Source organism: Falco peregrinus, chromosome 5, assembly GCF_023634155.1.
Source record: "Falco peregrinus isolate bFalPer1 chromosome 5, bFalPer1.pri, whole genome shotgun sequence".
Classification (NCBI taxonomy): domain Eukaryota; kingdom Metazoa; phylum Chordata; class Aves; order Falconiformes; family Falconidae; genus Falco; species Falco peregrinus.
In genome coordinates, this window is record NC_073725.1 from 104,023,018 (window position 1) to 104,049,200 (window position 26,183).

Genomic DNA, 26,183 nt, shown 5'->3' on the forward strand with positions numbered 1-26,183 from the left:
AGTATGGGTGAGTGCTGGTCCCTCAGGCATATTCAGAAAAGTACATGGAGTAGGAAGTTACTTGAAGGTTGATTCAGAGGTTCTTGGGGAAAGACTAGACTAGTGATAATGATACAACAGGAGCTTCAGGACAACAGAAGAGACTAGAATAAACTTTAATTCCCTTAACAGGGTTGCTTGGTCCTAACAGATTTTAAAAACGACCAACCCCACTTGCTTTATTTTGGGTGAGGCTGACAAATCTTATATAGTTAGGGAACTCCCTTTTCCAGACCAGTATTCAGTAATACATTTGCTGGCTTGGGTTCCCCCTGCTGCCCCCCGCTCCCCCCCCCCCCCCCCCCCCTAAAAATAGAAATATCTATTTTGATACAAAACAATACCCTGAGACTTTTGTTTCTGTATTTCCATTACTTCTGTTATTTATGTTGGCACATCTTGGGACTTGTCCTAAAAATGGAGCTGATGAAATAATCACAGCTTTCTGGACATCTAGAGCCTCAGTCCTCAGAACCATCTAATTTATTGCTTAGATGAGGAAACTATTTACTTCTGCAGGACTGTTTTTCTGCAAATGTGACAGTGATAATTAAAGAAAAAACATAGGAGTGGGTGAAAGTAATGTAGTCAATGTAAGAATGAATTCAAACAGCTTGGATGCTTAAATAACTCGCCACAATCTGCCTGTCTCGGGACAAGGCAAAGATGTTCAGGCATGGTGTTCTGCAGGAGACTGGTGACCTCCAGCAGTGTATGCGTTACATGCAGAGGTCTTGTCTGGCATGATTCTGGGCAGAGCTGGGCAGCTTGCATTTTTCTACATTCATATGTGAATTTTATTGCTATATTCATTATGTAAGTATGAGTATAATGGATAGTAACTGTTTCAAGTCCTTTTCCCTGGCACTTTGTAGTAGTAGTAGTACTCCTGATAATGCCTGCATGTTTCAGAAGCAGATGGAGTTTATTCTTTTACCCTAGTGAAGGAAGGTATTACATATGTTCCGAAGGCATGGAGCAGAGATCTAGAGATTAAATAAGTTGCCAGCAGGTTTATGGCAGTGCTGTGACTGTGAAGTTTTAGCTTACCACTAGTGTAAGAGCATCTCCTGGACCTTTTGTAGTACGCTTGATTTTAGGTTAGTTATCAGGTTAGACAGCAGTCTGTTGTCATTGATTGTTGATGATGATTTTTTTTTTTTAAATCGCTTGTCATAGTGGTGTGTTTTGATCCATTGTTTTCATTCTCAGCTGGGGATTAATCTTCAGAAGAAAACTGGTCGTTACCTAATTCATGAGACTTGTAAAACAGTCTGGTAAGATAACTAAAAATGTACTTTCAGGAACTATCCCATCTTAGACTGAGATGTTGCCTGGACGGTCTAATGATTTTCCTTAATTTCTAGCATCTTATAGTTGTAAGGACACAAAAAGATGAGTTTTTTAGCAAATACATTTTAAGGTTTTGGTTTTTTACTCTATCTGGTACCTTCTGATCATGTCATGACAGGACTTTTCCCATTTCAAACCACTTCATGCACGTTGGTGTTCCTGCCACAGCAAGATACTGTACTAAGCAAGATGTTCTGTAGCCTATGTCTTTTCATTTGTTAATAGGTTGATACATAACGTGTATAACTCACGCTTGTTGTTTGATATCCTGATAGGAAGTTTGCCTGCCACCCTGCTCTTGGTACTCTGTCACGTAGTCACAGGTACTTGGTTTCTGAGCTGCCCCCTAACAGGAGTAGGGCTTGCTCCAGCCATAGGAGGGGCCGTTGTAAAGGCTCCTGGGTGTGTGGGGGCAAAGTGTAAGGCTTGGGGGGGCTGCTCTCTTGGATCTGGCTTCTTCACTTGATTCTTGTTATGCTACAAGAGGGGGGCGTGGTGGTGGTTGGTTTTGGGTGGGTTTTTTTTTTGGTTAAAGGCCTGGAAGATTGTTTCTAACTTCTAGTGCAATGGAAGTATGCCTTGTCATATGCTATTTTTTATATTAAACCTTTTTTCAATTACGTTTTAAAGAAAAAGGAAAACGTAGCGGCAGGATTTTGTCCTCCTTTTTGATGAAGGACAATTGTGAGCAATTTTGGAGAAAAAATACTGTAACAGTGAATGTACATATACCAGAGGTTCTTGTAGATTCTTTCCCAAAATAACAGACCAGCGGTAGAAAATTTCTCCCTGTCTACATAATAGAAGAAATGGATACAGATAGCAATTAATTACTTTCTCAATATACTGCAGGCCAAAAAATATCCATAATGAGGGTGTAGGTACAGAAATTGGCAGCAGACATTATTCTTAGTTTTATAGAAAATATAAAAAATTTAGCTGTGTTTTCCACCAACAACCTTGGAAGGTTGGAACCAGCAAGCCTAGGCAAGCTGAGAGACGCTTCTGGTTCTTATTTGACTTTTGAACTCTATATCTACCTTTTCCTTTTTGTGGTTTAAATTTCACATCCATCAAAAATTAACGCTGCTTAAGGATGTAATTTACTTACATCAGAATTGTGGTTCTGATGGGAATATATGAACTGCAAACAGGGATTCATGCTCTGGAAGCAGAAATAGTGAAACAAGGAACAAATACAGCTTTGGGGGAAAAAATACAGTTCTCAAGTTTTGTTGTAAAATAATTAGCCTTCTGTGGTAGGCACAGAGACCATAGAAAAAGCACAGGAGCTGCTCAGTTGCCTGTGATTTGACTTAAAGTTTATGACCTTGAGTAACGTGCCTGCTCAACCGCACTTAACAAAAGCATATTTGATGAAATGTTAAACTCATGAATTAGATCTCCACGAAAAGCCTTTGTTAAAATTTGTAAAATCAGAAATAAATCAAGATCTTCAGACCTCAGTGAAGCTGTTTAAACATGAAATTAAAAGGAACAGGCTGTTTAATCAGCAATGACACTTTGTAAACTTAATAAGATGGAGCTTTTCTTCGTATTAAAAAAGGGCTGTGTATTTCAAGGTATTGCATAAAGAATTGTAGCATTATGAAACCCGTTTTGTAAGTGGGGAAGCTGAGACAGAGATGAAATAATGCTGTGAACTGATAGAAGCCAAACAAGCAAAGCTGCCTAGGCCTGGTTTCTTAATTTCCAATCCAAATGTCTATCCGTTAGGGCTATAATAACTTGAGAGCAAGTTGTATTACAGTTTTGGGGCTTCTGTAAGGCAGTACTTGTTCCTCCGTTTTCCTTAGTATGAGCAGCAGTTATTGGTTCAATTGTATTCTGATTTCAATCATTGGATGTCTAGAGTTACTCCCAGTTGACACTTACAAAACTGGTAGAATCCAGTTTATTTATGAGATAATAAATGTGTTGTCCCCGCTACATGCAGCGGCAAGCACGTGTATGCCTTGCATAGAGCTGTCAGCCCAGGGGCCTGCATGGCATCTGAGAGCCTATTCTTCTCTCTTTCATTGCCTGGTGAGTTGGTTTTGTCTGCTTTAGTAATACATTGGAATTATTGTTATTATTTTGTTGGTTGGGGGGGGGGTATGTAGTTGGGTACTACTATGTTGAAACAAAAATAGGAAGCGTTTCCTTTGACTGTTGCACTAGATGTTATGATCAATGTATAACGATGAAAGTACAATTTTTGTTTTCTTGGAGGGCTTTTACCCTTATTTTTCACTTTTTAGGGGTTCAGTTCTGATGCTAAAGCAGTGCTTTTGAAAACTGGAAATTTCTATGGAAAGTTGGATAGGTTTTTAGGTCACAAGAAAGTTAGAAATGCACAGTGGCTCTGAATGTTAACTTTTCACTTTGTCCCTGGAACTTTTGAAGAGAGACTTGCATTTTTTTGGCATTGGTCTAGTAGTCTGGTCTTCATAGACTTGCCGTCTGTAGTGTCTTTGTGCTAGTGTTCCCCCCGGGGCACCATCTTATGTTTTAATTTGCAGTTTCAGTTGCTGATGTATGGGCTCTTCTGTTAAATAACTTTTATTTTCTATGCCATTATGTCTACACACATTACTTGATTTGTGTTGCATACAAAATGTTTTCCCCCTTGTATTTGGAACTGGTTTGTAACAGAGTTGCTGTTGCATAATTCTGACTGAAAGTTACAACTTTTATCAACACAAAGTGCTTGTTCTATTTGAAAAATTTGTGTTTTCCACTCATCACAAACTATTTATCCATTATGTGAGCTGGTTTTTATTATTTAAATAAAACTATTTCATACATGCTGCACATTAGCAATTGTTAAAGATTTGCTGGTATGTAGAGCACTTACTGCTGTGAACACAAGTGAAGAGCTTCTGTAAACAATTGATTCAAGATTTCAAAATAACACAAGTGCTGAGGAAACTATTGCACTCAACTATACTGTCACATTTCCGTGGATTAATGAGTTGCTTTTCATTATATCAGTGACTGTCTGAATGCTCAAACCCCATCACAAATGTGCTATAAATTCATAACCTTAGATCTCCTTTTAAATCCCAGTGAAGATGTTCTGTCGTGCATATGATGTGCTGAGGAGGACGTTCACAGTTACTGAAGCTTAGCTGATAGGCACTAACCTGCTTCTGTCTCTGAGCTGTAAAATGACAAATAGTTGAAAAATGTATCCTTTGTGCCAAGATGAGCCATTTCTGCCTGCAGTTGTAGAGTGCTTTAGGGCAATTCAAGAAAATATTCAGATGTTGGCTGGAGAATACATTTAATTCTTCTGAGTTGTGAGTATTCATTCTATCAGTGTGTGCCTATACTTTTCTCACTGGTACTCATAAACTTACTGTGCTGAGAGGTTCCCAGCCTCCTCATGCTTTGTAGTCTTCCCGCCTCTCTTACTTAACCTCTCCTTCACTTATATTTTTAGCTTGCTGTGTCTGTGATGAAAAACACTGTAAATGTGAAGATAATCCAGTGGCTATCGAATCCTTTGCTTAGGATTCCTGCTGTGGCAGGCATGTCAGTGTCATTAATCTGGTCAAGCTTGCAGGTTTGGCTATTGTACTTTGTGAAGTGTGTTGAATCTGTTCTATTTAAATAGGTAGTATTACAATTAAGAATTTTTTTTTCATTAATCTGCCCTTTTGAAATTACATCCAAAAATTCTGGAAGCTTAACTGAATTTTGAAACGCAGGCTGGCCATGTTTGGCTTGGGAAGGCTGAACACTCATGCAGTGCACGTCACTCCAGTGTATACTGGATGTTTTGGTGTTTAAAAACATGCAGTGTGTTCTGCTTGCAAAACAATACGCATAAACACTCACATACTTTGTATATTGGGGCTGCACATCTCAGCTTGTGTGGTATGATGTACACACTCATGTGCACGCCCACACACTAAACCTTTGCAGGTCAAAAAGTGAGGATAAACTTTTGAACTCAGCTGGTTCCAAATTAAGTACATGTGCAGGGACCACCAAAGCTGGGGTTACCGTATTCCAGAAAAGTGCCGGACACTGACACCCACATATTGTACTGCAGGAGACTTCTTGTTCTTCCCTTAGAGACAGTGTGTTTTCAAGGCATCATCCTTCAGGCCTCTTTGCCCTTTCCTTGTCACCAGAAAGGACAGGCAGCAGTTTGGTGACTTCTCCCTTCGTTATGGAAATGGGACTGATACAGTAATCAGGATGCTACATATGGAGCTTTTTAAATTACTGCTCTTCAGTCTTTTGTTAGTCTTCATTATTCCTGAAGACTTTTTTCAAGTCATAAAAATGACATTTTTAATATGCAGAATTAAAAAAAGGCAATATGAAGAATACATTTTTGTCAATAAGCTTTTACCTTTTAAACCAGTTATCTTAGTTTCTGCTCTAGGTATTTTAATTGAAGATTAACTACTGTTAAAGAGTATACAAATTTAGGTAGTATATATTGGGAGTAGTAAAATAGGATGGAACAAAAGGTGGGAATAGAGTGGCCTGTCCATTATAATTTTAGATTGCAGAGCACAAACTAAACTTCATTAGAAGTCAGTACAGCCGACCAAGAGGTTCTTCGAAAGTTAAAACTATTTTTTTTGAATTTTTTAAATTTTTTTTGTTCCGATGAAATTCACTAGAAGTATACTTTGGAGTTGCAAGTTGAGCAGGTCTCCTCTGAGTGTTTGTTTTACTTATGCTCTCTTTCTTTAATAAAAAATTGTTAGGTCAAAGGTGGTGCATGTAATTATGAAACAAAATCCTAAAAGTAATTGCTGTATACTTCTGACTTAACTGCAGAAATTATCTTGGTGAACTTGCTCAGTATCTTTTTGCCCAATACAGGAAATGAGACTGGTTCATTCCTGCCTGCAAAATGATAGAGCAGAATTTGGGTACCACATGGGCTGTCTTAAGTGTGTGCATTTAAGACATGGAGGCTGATCTTGTTTGAGAGGGAGGGAGCTGAAGATGCTGTTTCGTTCTGACCACCCACTCATGTCTCTTGGGCACAAACTACCTGGTTTCCTTCCAAAGAGTTAGGCTCTTACCTTCCCCGTAGTATCCCATATTTCTTCTGAAGGATAAATGGATAGCTGTCCTGAGGAAAATCTTGTTAAGAGTTGTTTAAACCTATTTGGAAGGGAGTGCCTGTGGTAGATTTTTGTAAAGACTAGGTAGATATTTTTTTTCTCTCCTTGGGAGACTTTTTTTTAGAGTTCGAATTTTAGAGCTTGAATTTTAGCAGCGTAAGTATCAACATGAACCTACTCTAGATCCATAGCCTTGATGAACTGCATGTAAAACACACACTTTCATGAGTTCCCTCATCATCAGTATGCAGAATGAGGGAATGCTGCTGCTTCCACTTTGATCCACGAAGGCTGAAATAGCTTAACGAAGCTGGGGTGGTGGTGTTGGCATATTAACCTCCCTGAGGTGTGCTTCCTCGTGCATTACCTCAGATAGCTCTGCTCTGTGCTGTTGTCCGCAGGGCATGTAGATCTTTAAATGGAGAGTGTGACTGAATATTGTGGTGCATTGCAGACTTTCCCCTCCTCTGATATCTGCTGGTAAGGAAGGAACCTGGATAAGATAGGACCTCAGGCTTGACTTAACATGGGGTATAATAGTCTCTATGTCGCAAGCTTTGCACAGAGAAAATGGTTATCGGCTAGGGCTGTGCCCTTTGTCCATGATGCTTTCCTAGTCCTGCCCTTTTTTTGGTGGTGTTTTGGTTTTTTTTATATATATATTGTTCTTGTTTCCCCCCCGCTTGTAAGAAGGGAGGGTTTGAACCACAGATTTGCCATGATTCTGCTGCAAAATCAGTAACAGCTGTTGGAATTGTAAATGGCTTCTTGGTTGCCGTCACAGAACCTGCAGTTGATCAGCTCTGCCCTGAGCAATAAGTGGAGACATCAGGACCACTGAGGCTAACCAGAGAGTAAGAGTGGAGGGAATTAAAACCCTGAGGCAGGGGTCTAAACAGAGAACACAGGCACAGATGGGTACTGGAAGGGACACTGTTTCCTTTTATTGGATGTCTTTCTAGGTGCGGTGAAGTGCAAAGTTGACTGCAGCAGTGTCATAATGGATGCTAAGAGGAAGATGTAGAAGAGGCTTCAGAGAACATAATTTGAGTGTGAATTTGTCTAATCTTTTATTCTCCCCTCTTTAGAAATCCAGTATTCTAGCAAAACTGTGGGCAAAAGATACTCCATGCTTTCATAGGGTCACTCACAAGTCATTTATGTTGATAGGCTAAACTAAGTTTCTGTGTTGTCTTTGAGTAAGTCAGGATATCATAAACATCAATATGTTAGTACAAGGCAAATGTTTAACAATTATTTGTCAATAAAAATAAATCTTGAGATGTGAGAACTCCTGCTCCTGAAATGGACTGTACTAGAACCCAAACTTAATGAAATCAACTGTTGTCACACAAGATGTTGCCTTTGTGGTTTTGGTAGTGGGGCTAATTAATTTTTAACTTGTTTGTGTGTTTTGGCTGGTCATATTACATCTTCTGTAATCTAATTTTCCTCTTCTTCAGTGCTGCCTTTTACACTCCCTAGAAACACCAAATTTATTTGCGAGGTCTGGAATTTTTGCAATGCAAGTCAAAGTAAATTGGTGCGTTGGAAATGTGCAGTGACTCTTCAACCAGTCACCAGTCTGGAGAGCTGGGTTGGCTGCCGTAACACCCTGAAATACTAGTTGCAAACCTTTTCCCTCTCACTGCTGGATTTGGACCCAGACCCTCAAACAGATTGGCATAGGCAGTGGGAATCTTGTAAGTTAGGTTGCTGTAATTCATTCTTTTCCAGCAACCACCTGGCATCAGGACATTTCTTAATTTCTGCATTTGAGCCTTGTGCACTGCCTGCATCTTATTTCTAAACAATATCAGCACCTGGACATTTCAGAAAGACGAAGAGAATCTGTTTGGGGGATGGCTCAGGAAAGCTAATCTCCTTCTGCCTTAAATATGATCTGCTTAATGTGGACTTGGGCAGAGGCTGTACCTGTGTTTTTTGATATTTTACTTGACTGGATTTTAGAACAGTCTGTGCCCCAGGAAGAGTGTAATGAGGAAGGAAACCCAGCCCTTGGGTGCTTGCCTAGAAAAATGGAAGTATCGCTGTGGCATGGATAGAGGTATTAAGTTATTAATATATGTTAGGTCTGTGTCACACTGTCTCTGCAACTTGTTCAGTCTCATTTAAAGTCTGATTTAGTGTGCCTGCCCCTTTATAAACGTATCACTGTGACTGTATTTGTGAATGTTGCTGTTTACGTGGAGCCCAAGTACGGTAAATGAATTACTAGAAAACACTAACTTTGGATTCAAAGGTTTATTTCTGGTCTTTGTGATTACTGAGAAAAAACATTAAAAGACTGAAGTGAAAGTCTTGGTATTGTGAAGGGGAATGTAAATAAGTTATGCCTTTAAAAATAATGCTTATATTAATTTTAAGTGGTTTTATTTGGAGGGTAGGCTGCTGACTTTTCAAAATTAATGTTATTGAAGTAGCTTACAGGAAGAGTCCCATTCTGCAGATATCCCCCACTTTCCCAATTTCCAAAAACACTGGCTAATTTATTTCTATAAGAACATTTTAAAATAATGGTGGTTAATACAAAGAGAATCAGTTAAGGCTCAGTAGTGTTCAACCAGCATGTTCTGAACGAGGAAAAGCATAGTGTCTTAATTAAAAGAAATGCAGGAAACTTAGTTATTGCAAAGTGTTTTTTCACTGCTAGAGGATTTGTGGGTGACTAAGAAATGTATAGACTTGAGGTTTTTATTTTTTAAATAAAAAACAGATACATGTCTTCATCCTTTGCTGGCTTGTTGACTCAATTTACTTGGATGGAATTTTTCAACATTTAAAACAAATTAAAATTCATGAATCATTTCTGCTTAAAGGCACAAGCTTTCCTAGATGCAACAGTTAAGATTTCTAACTGGATACATACATAAATACTGTTTTGGCTATGTAAATTTTGTACTTGCTCCCTTAAAGGAGATGAAAGTTTTAATAGGTGGGGTACAGTAGGTGTTAGCTGTTAGAAGATAATTATTGTGCTTGAATAACTGTCTAGCGTTGCTTTGTGTCTCTACTGTTTCCTGCAAAAGCAGTGATTAAGTTTTTAGGATAGATGTGAAGACAACATGATACTGTGGCAGACGGTGATGACATGGTTTGTAAAGATGGTTTGTGCCGCCTTTGACAAAGTCTGCAATTTCTTGCTATACTTGTTGAGAGAGATTTTTCAGTTGTGCTGTAGAGATCCATATATGCTCTTAAACCCTTAGGTTTTGATGCTTCTGTGCTTGTATGGTGTGACCCTGTTCAGTGGTGGGAGGTGTCATTTCACCCGGGGTGCATGTGTATTAGATTAAGATCAGCATTGTGTTACTCTATGGTAAGTGCAGTGATGTGAATTTAAAAAAAAAAGTTTTAATTATTGTGACCAGTTGATTGCTGGTAGAGCTAAGCAAGCTTTTTCACAAGCATTTTGTAAATGTGGCAGGCTCTATCATGAGGTTTTAATTTGAGCTTTTCTGGAATTTCCTTAAAAATGTGACTCGGGGAAGGTAGGTGAGCAGTCAGTGGATGTTGACAAAAAATAACGGTCATTCCAGATGAAAATGTACATTCTTGTTCAAATACGTTATTTCAAGGATATTTCAACTGATTTCATGTAGTTCAGGATTTGTTTAGGAAGCTCGTTTCTCCACTGCTGTAATACCCGTGCACCCAGTTACTGCAGCGCAGCTCTAGGCACTGTGTTGGTGTTCGCAGACGTGGTGCCAGCAGTGGCTTGCTGCTTTCTTCTCTGGACTTTCTTTGCAGAGGAAAAAGGGGAGCAAGGCGAGGTGTTTGTAGCTATACATGTGCACATGCACATGTATTACTGAGGACTGAAGAAGTTGCATTGGAATGTAAAGTTAAGTTAAAAAAAAAAAAACAAACCAAACGTAAAATAGTAGACAAATTGGGAAGCAAAGCAGTAATAAGCTCTTTTGGATGTTCCTTGCTAAGACTAATTTGTACCATAATGGACTTTCACTGGAAGCTCTGTTCATTTTTTGCAGAAGGGATTTTTAAGAACACCGCAATCGTTGAGTGAGTTTTGTTACGTGGGCCAGGTATTTAGTGTTTGAAGCTTAACCAGACTGAGCATCCTGTAACTATAGCTGGAAAACATGCGGTACCTGCAAAAACAAACCCATCCAGTCTCATCCCCTCAGGTAGCCTCTTCCGTACTTTGTTACGTGGCCCTTGCTTTTCTTGCGCAGCCTGCCTCCCGTTCGACTGAGATCCACCTGGGAGTGGCATTTCAGTTTGGCAACTTTACCCAGGAACATGTGCCCCGTTACGGGCTTCACCCATTTCGGTGTGTGCTGTTGGTCTTGGCAGACTGTGAAAGACATTGGGAGGGAAATACACTGTGGAACTGTGAACCTGAAGAGCCATTTTAGGGAAGAAGTGTATGAATAATAGGGGAGGAAGAACTGACAAACATTTGAATTTGTCTTGGTAAAACAAAATTATACAAATTTCCAGCATCCTTTTTTGTAGAAAACTATAGAAAAGGAATTTATAGGTTCTTAAGACTGAACACTTCATAACAACCCAACACTCGCGTACTATTTATTCTCCTCCGCTTCCCACAACATGTTATTTTGCTTGTAATAATTAGTTTGAACTTTCATCTATTTCTGTGGATCAAGTAATTTTCATACAACTTGAGGATTTTTTTATACGCTTTAAATCTTTCTTCTAAATAAAGTTTTTTTCATAACAAAAAAAGCCATGAATACATTATAATTTCAATTTTCATGGTGTGTGAAAGATTTCTGCACTAGGTCTTTATTGTTTTTGAAGAATTCATCACCCTAGTTAAGAAGCTTAATATAAATTAAAGAAGGTATTAAGGAACATTAAGACATCAAAATGTGGAGCGTTCTTTTCCTTTCGATTGCTCCAAATGCAAACAAGTTGAATAAAATGCAATCAAAGGGCCTGTTTGGAGAACATTGAGTGGCTTTACAGCTGTGCTGTAGAGAACCTCTGGTAAGAGCATAATTCAAATAAAAAGGCCTTTCTTTCCTCCTCCTAATTCTCTTTGTTGTGGTGACAACAGAGTACAAGCCTGATAAAAATTTAATCACCTTATCTTTTTAAAGCAAATTGCATATTTGTTTACACACAATATACATAACATAAAAAAGAAAAAGCTGCTATCCAATCCCCCTCCCCTTCTAATCACATTAAAGGCCTTTGCCTAGAAGTTGAAAAAAATTTTTTTAAAAATGTTTTATTCTTTATTCTGAATTCCCATTGTTCAGGATTGCTTTATAAAGGCAGCCCAGGGGAAGATGAATATCGCCAAACTTAAACTCTGGACCAGTGCTGAGCAGCAGATGCCTGGGATACATCAGCAGAGTTGGTCCACCTTAACTGGCTTCTGTGGTGCCTACTCCACATCAAGAGTTGCAGGCAAGATGGGAGGATTACAGACAGGCCTGCGGATCTAGCACTTTGATTTGAAGCTGCTTTGTAATGAATTGCCTTTGATTCTGTGTCAGATCTGCTAACCTGAACTTTTTCCGCATTGTATGCATTTCTGAAAGGCTGCTGTAGGAGAGACAGTCTGTTGGTACTGTTGTTGTTGTTGCCTTTTCACTAGGCTGATGAAATTTTAGTCCCTTGTGTTGAATTCAAAACATGTTTTCAGTTGTTTCCACTCACCTTAGTGCATAGATCATGAACATCGTTGGTTTGGTTTATTTACTATTTTATAGGTACTGGGGTGCTGAAAAAGCACAATCAAAAGTATCTTCTGGCCCACTGCTGAGTAGCTCTAGGCTGAGACCTCCCTCACTGGATATGAATTTAGTCTTAACTAGATATTCTACGGATTTTAAAGCTCCTATGCTTAGTGGTTCCTTGATCTATTTTTACATACCTGACTGTACTTTTTGGAACATTTTTATGTTTTTGTTCCTCTTAAGGATTTAACCAGCAAGGACCACCTCAACAATAAAATTTGTGAAAATCTGTCCTGTGCAACAGTTGTCATAGACTCTGCCAAATTTTACTCATTGTGTTGATATCTGCATGTTTGTTTTTTCTCTCCCTTCCTGGGAGAGTGCTTCTTAGAGGTCCAGTGACAATAACTGATTTTAAGGCACTGTTCTGTCTTTGACTGTCTTGAATGGGCTTGGATATTTCACGCTGACCTGCCTGTAACTTTCCTATTGTTGAATTGTAACAAGAGCCTGTCTACACCTCCAGGCTTCCAACTACGTTAAATATATTTGTGTTAATAATTTGATGTCCTTTTGTGTTAATAATTTGATGTCCTTATTAGTTGCGTTATTTTTTCACAGTTGCTCCCATTGTGCACTGAGCATTTTCCATGAGCTCAGTTTTTGCCTCATGGAGCTTGAAGAATGTGCAGACTGAAAGCACAGAATCAGTACGAGAGTTGCCTTTCCTGGTAGGTATGCTGGGAGAAAGAGTACAGCGCTTGGGCAGGATCTCGATGGCTGCATGGACCTTGACTGGCCACCAAGTGAAAACAGAGTTTAGCAATAACTGCAGGTGTGATATATCGGCTGGCATAAATTGCAACCTTGTTAATGTACTGAAAGCACTTGTATAGCCCAATCAGAAATTAATTTGAAAAGTCTTTCTTTTAGGCTAACGGAACAGTGTTGGATTTGAGGCCAAAAAAATTATCTTAGTGGCTGTCTTGTAGCTTTGCAAGTTGATCCATTGTAATTGTACACACTTAAGTTGTGTAGCCTGAACCCTATAGTGATGATGGTGCACTGAAGCCTCCCATGTAACCCGTATTAAAGCTAGTCTCTGGCATACACAGACAAAAAATTGTGTAGAGCATATAAGTCATAGTTATGTTCCAACAAGTGTGAAGTTGTCTTCTTTTTATGAGAGTTGCCATAGGAGGGCTTAGCCAACAAATGGTTGTGGCACACAACATAATGGCAAGTAAAATACATGTTGATCTATAAGACAAAGTCAGGTTTGGTACTCTCAACTGAAGTATGGCCAACTAGCCAAGAAATGAAAGTCTCAAGATGTTACTTCATTTTAGAGCTGAAAGGTATGTTTGGTTGAGGGGGCATTTTGGAAAACCCACTGTGGGAACAGCAGATATTCTTCTGAAGTGTTGTGTGGGCTTGTGCAGACTTAAATAATGTGTAGACTTAATTAAATAATGAGATGATTGCAGAGCAGTGGTATGATACAGGGTGGGTATTTGTCAAGTGCAGAAATCTGTCCTGCTGCATGGCTTCAGATGACAATGGTCCATCTGTATCTGGTGTTTGATTATTACATTTTACTTTTGCCAAAAAAAAAAAGGTTAATATGTGGTTATGTTATGTAAATTTGGGAAATAGGTTAATATATCCTGATAGTCTTGCTGGAAGTTGAGAAGCGTAAAGCTGTGAATGAATGGCTGACTCCCAGTGCAATGTGGTATGCTGGGTGTCCTTGGTGTAGATGACAAGTTTATGACTAAGAAGAGGGAAGGGGCTGCCTGCGAGACACGTATAGGGAGGTATGGCATTGATAACCATTCAGCAGCCAATAGATATGGCGTGGTGCTCGAGTCTGTGCTCCGTTTAGCAATATGAAAAATATCAGACTGAAAATCAAGACGCTGACTTCATGCAGAGGGTATGGCAGACTAATTAAAGAAAAAAAATGTGTACCAATTGAGCCTATAAAACTCTTCCTGACCTTGAGAAAACTCCCAGAGAGCTGTGGGAAACTCCAATCTGTCCCCTCTGAACTTTTTTGTGTTGTTGTTTAAATATAGTAACTGCTTTTTTAATTAAAAAGAAAAATTAGATGGCATTTCAAATTGTGTCCATGGTGCCTTGGGGACCTATTACAGTACAAATTACCCTATACTATTTAGTGAGGTCTTGTTTACTATTGTGTGAAGCAAGGGTTACCAGTGTAAGGATGTAGGACAAGAAGGGCCCTTCTTTGAAAGTCTGGCTCTGCACATGAAAGTGACGCCAGCAATTGGAAGCAATTTGTGGAATTGTTTGATTATATTAATTATGGCACCAGCAAACAGTGCTTGGGAAACAGTTTTGTTTTCTTGCATTCTTTCTTGATTGCTTGCAGCAAAAGCCAAGATACAAAATGTGCCTTTAAGGACTGCCGGAGAGTGCAGTTCAAGCCATTGTGTAGAATTGGCACTGAGCTTGAAAGGGTTGTGTCCAGCTTGATGTGAGAGTTTTCCAAATACAGCTTTGGCCTGAACTTCACCTAGGTCAGCCTCTTGAATTAAAACAGCTTCTGTCTTCCTCATCAAGGAAGATTAGCTCTTTCCCTGCTAAGTAGGAACCCGTAATGAAATCCATGTTGTTTCCAGTAGTACCACCTCTTACAATAACGTCTTTCAGTCCAAAAGCCTGTGTAAACTTAACAAATTGATACACAAGACTCAATTCAGCTCACCACTGAACTGCAGCCTTCTCTGATGTGGTACGGGGCAGCTGTTCCCCAAATTATGGGAAAATGTTGTAGTAGTTAAGGATTTCCTAACAGTCTACCAAGCTGAGACAGCGGGAATAGCTCTGTTGGTGCAGGCTGGCTGTCAGAACGCGGGGCAGCCTACTTCTGCTCAAAGTGGCTGTAAGATGGTTGGTTTTTTCTTGTCTCTGTCATCAGACAATGAATTATGGATTTTTTGCATAGATCCACTGCCACACTGAGGCATTAGTGTAATTCTCATTTAGAAGGAAGGAAGGAATCTACTTTCTGGCCTCCTTGGAGGTCTGTTGTTCTCCCTGGCCAACTTCACCTTGTAGGCCTATTAATATTCACAGGCCAGGCAAGGTGATAGTAACAGATCTTGTACCAGCCAGAAGAGAAAAATGAATCTAGTCTGGAGCTTGAAACTCTAGCAGAATATTTGAGAGAGCTAACAAGGGATGTGGGGAAAGGTGGTGTGAATTCAAAATGGAATTACTGGAGAATTGTGAAGGGATTTACATAAGTAAAATTCATTGCCTGATCTGTGAAAGTAATTGAAGCTCAAATCCTGAGCTCCTGAGTGTAGCAAGGGAAGGAGTATCCCTTGTTTCTTGAGCGAGTCTCTGATCAACTATTACATTGAAATTGTCCAGGTAATCATATTATGCTTGTTATCATGGTGATGAATAGCTAGGAGCAGAGTAGATAGGCTCCTGTAGGAGCACTGTACTTAAATCTTTTGGCTAGAAAGGTTCATAGGTTGACGTACTGACCCTGATGTCAGGTAGAGAATTCCTGCCTGATCCCAGGCTCTGGGTAGCTCAGGACACTGTTTTCGTCCCTGCTCTTTGTGAAACACAGTATATTAATGACAGGCCGATGGATGCCAAGTTAGATAGGGCTAGCAGTCTCAAGATGACCAGTCATCCAGCGTACTAGATGTGGTGTGGCATATCTAATGTTCCTATTACCGTGTTTATGGGCAGAGTAACGTAGTACTCTTGTTCTTGGAAGGCTTACAACAACATTGCTTTTCCTGATCAGCTCAGGGTTCGTTTTTTTTTCTGGGACACTGAAGGAGAAAAATGACCACCTTAGCTTGAATAAAATCAAAAGGTAGAATCCTGGATATCTTTAGCAGAGGAGAGAAACAGAGTTGCTACCTTATAGCTTAACATAAAGCATTCAAGGAACATGATTTTATGTTTTCCATTATTCTTGTCCTTTCTGTCTGACTGTAGAGAAAACTGTAACAGGAGGAGCCGGGCAAAGCGATCCTCTGACTTCAGGGTGCTTCTGCTCCAGAATGTTACTTCAGGGATAATTGCACACACTTTTCATGTTTTTAGAGCCCGGATTACTGATAGCTCTTTTATAGACTGCTGACATGGTTTGGGACTAGGTGGAGAACAAATGCGTGCTTGCCTAGTGTATTGTGGGACTCTGAGAACCAAGACTTGTACCATTGGTATTTCTCTTAATTTTGCTGGAAACTAGTGATAGATTTGTTCTTCTTGTTTTAAAGTTGATTAGAATCTGAAACAGATAAGAGTGCTGTATTTGAACCTCGTACCCCTCTTTAAACATAGATAAATGTGGGGGGGGTTAAGTCTTGGCTGAATATATATAGCTGTTGCAAGAAAAAAAATTAATTAGTTTATAATTATGTTGTGCTGAAGTACTGGATTCTGGCGTCCTGTGGTACTGGCAAAAAGTTTGTATTTCATTTCAATAGTCTGTCGTTGCCAAAATAAGGGGGAGAGACTGGACTTTGTCCACTCTCAGGTGCAGCCCTTCTGCATCAGGCTGTGGCGTGGATGTCTCCATCTGGGGCTCTAATTATTTCTGATTTTCAGGTCAACTGGCTTTTGTATGCTGTTAACAGAAGAGTTGATGCAGGCACACACTCCTTAACTGTGTAATTAGGGTTCAGGCTCTGAGGGTTCAGTTTAAGGAAATCCTGAAATTGTGAAAACCAGCTGTTACGAATAATCCATTGTGAGTGAGGATTATCCCCAACCCTTTGCCTCTTTCAAGTTTTGCGCTTCCCGCGCGCCCCCCCCCGCCCCCCCCCCCGCCCCCAGGAAGAAAGAAGAATGTCTGTTTGTCATATTAAAAGGTTACTTTTGACTTGGATAGAAATTATTTCCAACATCCAGTGTGCTATGTTATTCTTTGATGTTTAGTCAATTTTTAGTATTTCAATGTTGACGGGAAACAAGAAACTGCAGGTAGTTAAGTCTCGTACCTGTAGTGTCTGAAGGAAGTGAATAGGATATTTTGTTTACAGGTGGGAAAAATGAAGTTCCATTTTCCACCGAAACTCTGCTCACAAATTCCTGAATGGAATGGCAGGTTTGGAGATAGTATCAGCAGGTCAAGAATAGTCTAGGATTTCTTAATAGTGAGTGCAAAAGGGAGTATTTTCTATTCCCGTGGTAGCTACTGGTGTAGCCTCAATGTGCTTTTTCCTAAAGTGTTGGTAAGTATCCCAAGCTGGTGCTTTCCCAGCAAACCATGGCAAGTACCATTGCAGGCAGTTGGTGTGATCCGTTTGCTGATTTTTCCATTGGTAGGATGAACTTTTAATTGTGACCTGAAAGCAAAGTTCTTATGAGTCAGGAAACTTGAAATCTTTTCATATATTTTTTCCCCATTACAATTTTTAATGCTGTAAGAAAACTCTAATCATCCATGCAGATACCTTAACGTTTATTGGGGCTAACTGGGATAATTAGCAGTAGGCTTTTCTTACAAGTGTGTGTGTGAGAAGAGAGTTGTTGAAGTTCAGCAAAATAAATTATTCTCCTTGGCTGTGCTGGAGAGCATGCCCTGTACCTGTATTATTACACCTGTTTTCAATGATGTGTGTATCAGTTGCTTAAAAATTACTCCTGTTTCTGGCTGGGCTACAAGATACTGTATTATCTTCTCATCTGCAATGTGTCTGGCATTCAGTCTTTAAAATCTTCTGTTCAAACACAAAGTTTAATTAGCTTTGAAAGAGACCGGGCTGTTCCTAAATATTGAGGGGATCTGTGGAAATAGAAGAAATACGGAGGTGGGAAATCTGAAAAATAAAGTTGGAATAGGAAAGAGGTATAAAACCCCAGAAAGTCAGAATAGCAAGTGGAATTGGGAGTCAAGGAGGGAGGAGCTGGACTTGAGGAAAAAGAGCAGAAACCTTTGGAGACCTTTTGAAGGAGCAGAAGATTAAGAAGAAAAAAAAGAAAAGGAAAAAGACAACAAAGATGACAGAAGATGTTGATAAAGAGGAATGGTGATATTAAGTGAAGGAGGAAGCGAAGTGGGGAAGTTACGTAAAAGGTAAAAAAGAAAAGTAGGATCTAAGCTTACAGGTATCAGTTGAAAGAAAAATGTATATGGGGAAAAAAGCACAGTGGTGCTCCTTCACCCTGCGTTGGATTAACCAAAGGAATTAGGAGAGCAGATGCTGTGTCAGCTTTCATCCGCCCTCCAGATGAAGTAGTAGTAGTAAAAGCAAAGTGAAAGTAAACCAGGCTGGTTATGGACACGTACATGGACACGCTGTAGGTGTGTGCTGAGGGGCGCTCCCCAGCAGCCTGGTGTGCGGGCTGTTCCCCCAGCATGGTGCAGGGACCGCGGGGTGGGCACGGGGTCCTGGTCCTGAGGCTTTGCTGGGTCCCTGTTATGCTGAGGCCTGATTAAGCTAAGGAGAAAATGAAGCATTACAGACACCCTAAAACTTGTGTAGCTGTTAGTATTTTCATTGAGGGGAAGGGGAGGGGGAGCAAAATTGATTTCCTGTGTTTATACACAAGAACGGGTCCAGAATTTTGCAATGCAAAATTCCCATATGAAATTACTGAAAGCTGAGTGTTTCTATGCAAATTTCTTGCATGACTAGTTGTAAAACTCAAGGCTGCAATGCATTTAACTATGTAAGATACTGCAGTTCACTAAGCTAGCTTTTATTTATTAAAACTGTATAAAACACGGCATTTGTCCTTTATTTTATGCATGTGAAACTATTCTTAGACTTGGAAAGTATTTTTCCTGATGAAGTATCACTTTTCATTTGAATTTGAAAATTTGCTTTTTTGCATTTATAGATGGCTCAACTTGGACTAAATCCTTGAGGCCATACTGAGACAAAGGATATAGTGTTAAGTGTGTGTATTCTTATTTGTTAATTATTAACAGTAGTTGAAACCAAAAGAATCAAGTGGATTGAACTCTTTTACAACTAGATTTTCATATCTAACCTGAGTTAGTTGATGCTACGAGTACATTTTATGTAAGACCTGTCTGGGTACTTGTTACAGACGTGGTTATGATGAGTGGGAATGAATTTGCTAGGCTTTTCAAATATCTTATGCGCCTCTGAGGACTGCCCATTAATAATATTAATACATAGGTATTTTCCACTGTTGTATGCAAGGCATTTCTTAGAACTTTGAAGCTAAAGTTTGTTTTTTTTTAACCACATGGTCCTTTTCAATTTAATCCATTAGCAACTTGGCAAAATAAAGTAATTGTCCAACAGAGGGGGGGAAAAAAATCTATTAACATTTGCTACAAATCCAAGTAGTACAGGCAGCACTTAATTAATGGAACAGATTTTTCACTGTGTTCAAGCTCGCATAGCTATTGTTCAGGAGAGATTAGACCCTTAATGTAAGTAAGTTAAACTAGACCTCCATCTAAAAATATCCGTCATTTCAGCTATTAAAGCTCTGATGTCTTCTTCGGTGACAGATATATTTCCCTTCATTTCCTTGGTTTTGTAAAATGTAAAGTATGCATTGTGTGTAACGCGAGAAATCCACGGAGGTAGATGAAACCCCGATTGCGCCTCCCCGCCTGTCTCTCCCTGCCTGCTCCTTTGTGCTGCTCCCTATCACGGAGCCTCTTCAGCCCTTAGACCTCCTGGCACCAGAGCAGAAGAACAGAAAATGCCATTTGTTAGGGTACGATGCCAGCCACCTAATCTGTTTGCAGAATGTGGGCCGTGGGATCTGATTAGGTAATTTAGATACCTTGTGAATTTAATCATACCTGAGCTGCCTTTGGCTGTCAGCCCGTCACTTCACTGGTAGGAACTGCCACGTTCTTCCATTTCTTCCATGAACTTCTTATCCGCAATACCTTTTTTGAGTCCACGTGGGTGTTAATGGTTGCAGGTGAGGTCTGTCCTCTCCATGTGTGGAAGTTAGTGATAGGGTAGAGGAGATGAGATTGCTCAGTTCTAAATAAGTTTTCCCCAGGACAGTTCCACGTGCAGCATCTCCTTTTTATTTGAAAATGAAATTTTGCAAACGTGAGACTCTTGGTTTAAACACCTAAGCTGATAGACCAGGTTTCGGATGTGTTGGGCCATCCAGGTGCTCACCGGTGCCTCTGGCAGTTTTTGAAGCTCCGTTTATCCAAAGTGGTTATTCCATCTTCACAGCTGGGAGCTCCCCACTTGCAGGCAGTGTTGCTGGGGGCAGAGGGGCTGACCCCCCCGAGGGCACTCTCCGCCTGGCTGCAGGCAAGGGCTTGCAGTAGCAGCCTTGGTGCCTCGCTGCAGATACCTGCCAGGGAAAATTTTGGCTGCAATTTTAATGCCACATCTCCTCCCTTCCTCTCTCCTTTCCGCCAATTAGCATTTTTTTGGAAATTAGAGTCTTGCGAAGCCTACTAACATAAATAGAAGTGTTTTAGGATTTGTTTGCTTTAATTAATTTAGAGTGTGTCTTTCTGAAAGGATTTAGTTAAACATCTTTCTTTAACAGTAATGTGCCAGTAACAGCAACATTAGTAATAGTGATAAGACCCAGAAAGGGAAACCGACTAGAAAGCAAAATGAAATGTTTCTTTGTCTGAAAAATAAATGGTCTTCCCAGGAAAGTGGAGGAAACCCTGTTCAGGGACACTTCCAATTAGGTTGGTCAAAACAGCAGAAAACACATAAAGTGAAATAAATCCTGCAAAGGTGGAGAGCAGGACTGTGAGGTCACTCTTTTTGCTGTTTTTATTTTGGGTTTGGTTTGGTGGTTTTTTTAACTATTGCAATTTTTTTTCAGCAGAACCCAAGATATTCTTGGAGCTTTCCAAATAAGAAATAAGTTCCTTTTCATGTAATGATAAATTATTTTTCCTGATGCAGATGAAGTAATTGTAAGGCTAATGATATTAATGGAATTTCTATGAAAGCATCCAATTAAAAATTGAAACAGCTGCATCAAACATGACTAGACAATGTAATAAAACCATGTAATAAATATGTGGTCTGGCCGTGCCATATTACCTAGTTTGATTAATTGAACCTTACACGTGCAAAGACAGTCATTATCAGACTTCTGAACCATCAAGGAAAAACATTCTCAATTATTTTCACAATTAAATAATCATTGCTTTTTCTGTGTTCTGCCATCTGAAAAGAGAAGATGGCTGCTGTCTTGACTGTGAAATAAAAGATCTTGCACAACTGTATGAAGCAGATTCTGCTTAATGCTGGACTTCTGCAGCCGTAGTGTAGACTGCAACTTATTTAGTTATGTACAACATGAGTTGCTTTTCTCCTCTTTTGTGCTCTTGCATTTTTTCAAAAAAAAGCAAGACCCCTCTGTTTCGCAAGCAGTCCCCAAGGCTGCGCTGCAGGGCATTGGGGCTGTTGTACAGCCTCTGGCTATGAAATGGCAAAATCGACAGTTTCCTGGTTTTGCTTCAACACTTCCCTCATTTCGTCCCCCTCGCCATGCAGGGGGGATGCTGCTTGAAACAATTTGGTACCTGACACAGCAAGATGAGAAGGTGGGCTCTGGTGCTGTGTCCCCCTGCAATCAGCTGTAAGTGCCTCTAGATGCGTCTGTGCTGGAGCAAATCACCTGTGCTTGTAGACCTCCTGTCTCCAGTAAATCATAAGCATCTCAATCTTTTTGTCAGGCTGTGATATGAGAATCCGCATCTGAATTTCAATATGAGGGGAGAGAAGCTGATTAAGTGTTTGAGATAAGGTTATGTGACACCACAGGTTAAAAATACCTGAACTGAATTTGGCCACGTGCCTGAGAACCACATTACAGTGTATTCGGGTGGCACTGAATAAGCTTCCAAGAGGTTTGCTGTCCTTTGCTTTAAGAAAGCAATTCTTCAGGAGTGGTCTTTTAGGAACTGCATCTCTCTTGTTTTACAGTGTTTCTATGGACTTCGCTATCTTGCATTTCTTATCTGAAATGTCACCAATGTGTCAAGTTAAAAGAAAATATTAAAGTGTTATAAGCCCTAGCCATTTAGGAAGAAAAGGACAAATATTTTTGTTCAGCACAAATATCTGGAGAAAGACTTAGGTTCAGTCCCCAGAATCCTGCACAGGTTAATTGTAGTTCTCCTAAAAAATGACAGTTGAAACCCTTAACAAATAGTGTGTTTTAGCCAAAAAAAACCCCCAACAACCCTAACAAACAAAAAAACCCCAAACCCCACAAACCAGTGTAATTTGTTGAAACCTAAGCAGTGTGCTTCTGGCAGGTCTGGTAAATTAGGATAAAGACATTCAAGAACGTTCTGAATCTTAGGGCTCTATATAATTTTAGTATTTTACTAGTTGTTTTTCATTCATGAATTATTTTTTATAAATACTCTTAATAATGAGAAGAAGCTTTGGGAGATGTATGTAAATAATAGGAGAGGTCTGCTGGTAGAAAGCGGGTAAAAAGGCTTAGACCAGGCAAGTTGGTCTAGCTTGTTTAAATTTTTGCCTGTATTTAAAAGCTGTAGAAGAAAACAGTCAAGATATTGCATTGAATTTGGAGTATCACTGTGTGAACTATATTTGAAGGCTTCTCTTATTTTTCACGTGAGTTACCATATTCCAGAAGTGTGATGCAGAAAGGTGACTTTCCTAATGCATCTGATTTACTTTCTTATTTTCTTTGGTTGCTTTGAGAAGTAAGCTTGTCTGGTTTGTCCGTTTATACTGGAGTGTGATGTTGAGCGTGTTTGTCACGTGTGTTCTTGGGGTTTTTTTACAGATGGACTGAAGCCAGATACCAAGATGCTTCTTACTGTTGCCTCCAAGAAGAAATCCAAGGCAGGGAAGGGGGATACAATCAAAGAGGACGAAAGCAGCAAGAATGATTCAGCCCAACCTGTTACCATCTCTCTTCTCTTTAAAAGATATGTCTTTGACACACAGAAGAAAATGATTCAATCCTGAGAAAGCAAGAGAAGGCTTCTTGATTGCACCTGAAAGAGGGGACTCTGAGATGAGTTCAAGTGAAATGTGTTTCTTGTCTGAATGTATTAGACCTGTTCCTCACAAACAGAGCCTGGAAGCTCCTGGTGACTATATGCTCCCTTCCAAAATCTCTGCCGTCTGGTTTTGTTCTGTTAGAATCTGCTTATGTTGTCATCTTTGTGATGTGAATCTTTATGGTCTCTTGGAGAATGTCACCTGCCAGACGAGCACATTTGGGTGTGTGTTCTAATTGTGGTGGGTTTTTTGAGAATTGTTTTGAAATTTCTCTTGATTTAAAAGTTTGCTACCAATATTAATCTAAATCTAGTAAAGATGTGCATTTCACATGACCCACAAAGTGGAGGTGTTTAGTCTAGGTTTACTCCCCCTAGCAAAGTGGGAGACAGAAAGTACACGATACAATAGGTGAAACCTAAAATGGATATTTCACATTCCTTCAGCTGCAACTATGTAAGATGCTATCTGAGAGATGGTATGGATGTTTTTTATGAATACGATTTATATAGAGATGTTTTTCATATTAAACATAATGGTCTGTGTAACTGAGAGTCTTAATTGTTCTGTTTGCTGTTCCAAAGGTTCAGAACTTATCTTCAGTGGCATTTTATATAGCTTTTCTGAATTTCCTGCCCATGCTGTGGTGAATCCTACCCAGAATTGGGGGGGGGGGGGGGGGGGGGGGGGGGTTGGTAACAAAAATGTCTTTTGTGTGTGCGAAAGGAAAAAGTTGCCTCTGGAAATAGGCAAGGGCTTTATTTCATTAAAATAATGATAGAAGATTGCAGTGTAAGCCTTGTAAAATGAGTATCTCCAAGATGCTTTAGAAACCATTAGTTGTTTAATAGGGATTTCATGGCTGCTTTAGTTCTTCCTCTCAATTTCATGTCCTAGGCTCATAAAAAGGAGAGCAGTTGGTAATATCCCTTTGTTATTTACAAAGCATAGGACACCTTAACATGAAAGCTAACAATAATTCTACAGGTGCGAGAGCTGCGGTCTGGAACAGAAATTGGACTCGGGCTTGTCAGCACGGAAAATGTTAGTTACTGCCTTTTGAACAAAAAAAAAAAGTACTTCTGCTTGTTGGTGTAAGCAGCCTGTGACCCATTCACTGAAGCCAGCCATAGAAGATGACCGTATGTATAATGTAAGTGCATTGGTTGCACATGGAAGCAAATAACTGTAATAGACTGCTACACTCATTAATCATATAACACTCAAAGTGTTATTATTCAAACATTTATTAATGGATGTGAGTGCATCATGCTAACATGATACTGGAAGGTTTTTTCAGTCTTTTTCTTTTCCTTTTAACTTTCAGGTAACCAAAGTGGATACAAATGGCAAAAATATCAGCTATTGAGAGGATATTTACAGCTGGACACTGGTGAGACAGGGCAAATTTGGTTTCTAAACTGGGTTGATGGTACCCCTTTAAATCAGAACAGAATTAGCACTTTGTGGAATAATCCCAAACAGTTTCTGCTGAGTGAGTCCCAGCAAAGCTTTAGCACATCCCTTAAGATTATGGGGTATGCTTTCAGTGTGATCCCAGAGGAATTAGGCAGGCAACTTCAGCTATGGCTTAATGTGACTTGGGCTGCCAGCCTGGCTGGAAAATGTATCCTTCTATAATGAAAAAAATGCATTTTGCACCCCTGTCACCTCTTCTTCCCCATTTCTCTCCTTTTCCCAGACACCCCCAAAGGCAGTCTTTAGAAAGAATATTTATTGTTATCTTTCTTTTAAGCCTTTATCAAATCCTGTTTTGTACTCTTCACTGTTACCTCCGCTTAAGATACTGCAGTGACAAAAGCTAGAGTAACAGATGACATAGAAGGAATGCCGTTATTACCATTCCAGGTTAGTCTAAGAGTTACTGGTATAGAAAACATTCTCATTAAAAAATCAAAAGTGAATTATTAAGGATCTTACATTTTTATCTGTATAGTTCTAATGTTCTGGCTAAATTTTAAATGGGTCACTAAATTCTGCCAACTCTGCTTGGAGTTTTGGAAGGAAAAGGGCAGTCATCAGGAAAGCTCATGCTATAGGATATTGTTGGCTGCTCCACAGTTGTTAGCCTTGCACTTACAGGTTTTTGTCTTTCTCATTTCTAAGGCATTTTTGAACAGTTCTGGAAAGGAGGCTGTCAGTGTAAACAGTGGTATGAATTTTCTACGAAGCACTGTCTGATTAATGTTTTCCCCTCTACGCTGTGGATTTGCCCATAGCAGGATCAGTGAGCCAGTTGTTACGGAACTTGATCCATTTGAAAACTCCTTAGTCCTGAATGTTTAGTTTTGCAGCCCTCTCTGTGGTTGAAAGGCCTTCTAGTACTGAGGATCCCATGATTTATTTGCTGTAGGGTACTGCAAGGGGGGCAGCAGCAACATCTTCCAGAGCTGGACCTCCATCCCTTTCTCATCCAGTCTTCTGCAATATACTTATTTTAAAATCTTTCCGCTATCTTCTGTCTTGTTTCCAGACTGGTGTACTAACACAGTATCTTTCTTCCATCCTCTCAGTCCAAGACCTAACCTTCTCAGTGCTCCTGTTTCCGATCTTTGCTCATTGTTTTTCTTTGTTCTGGCTCTGCTCTTGCCTCTGGAGAAGGAGATGTAAATCTGGGTGCTGGCAGGGCTCCTGCAGCAGGGATTGGGAGCCCCACATGCTGGGGAAGTTTCTTGCCCAGTAGCTTACACCAGCTCCCATGCCTGGTGGGTAACTGGCTGTGTTTAGGTGCTTGGGCTAGGACTTGAGCAAAGTTTTGCAACAGCTGCTACTGACCCAGTGGGAGCAGGCTGTGCAGAGGCATGCATGCTGTGCCTCACGAGTCCCTTTACCCACAACCGTACCCTGTTCTTGTGCTTTGTAATCCTCTATGAAAAGCCCCTTGCCCAAAGCTCTGTCCTTTCATTTTGCTCCCCTAGCAGAGGTTTGTGTAGGACAGGCAGCTGGAGAGGTATCTGTTGAAGTCTGGGGTTTGGTTTTGTGTTCTTCCCCATTTTTAATTCCAAAAGAAG

At 39.9% G+C, this 26,183-nt stretch overlaps 1 protein-coding gene across 3 annotated transcripts in view; it reads left to right on the forward strand.

Annotated features, from left to right (window-relative positions):
* The window catches only part of EEFSEC (eukaryotic elongation factor, selenocysteine-tRNA specific), a 128,827-nt gene extending 105,122 nt beyond the window's left edge, over window positions 1–23,705 (forward strand). For 2 of the 3 annotated variants that reach the window (XM_055805876.1, XM_013304034.3), the window contains exon 7: window positions 22,931–23,705. In XM_055805876.1, coding sequence (XP_055661851.1) covers window positions 22,931–23,115 — 185 coding nt within the window. In that variant the 3' untranslated portion in view covers window positions 23,116–23,705. The remainder of the gene's footprint in view (window positions 1–22,930) is intronic. The other variant, XM_055805877.1, reaches the window with a different exon arrangement.
* The last annotated feature ends 2,478 nt before the right edge of the window (window positions 23,706–26,183 follow it).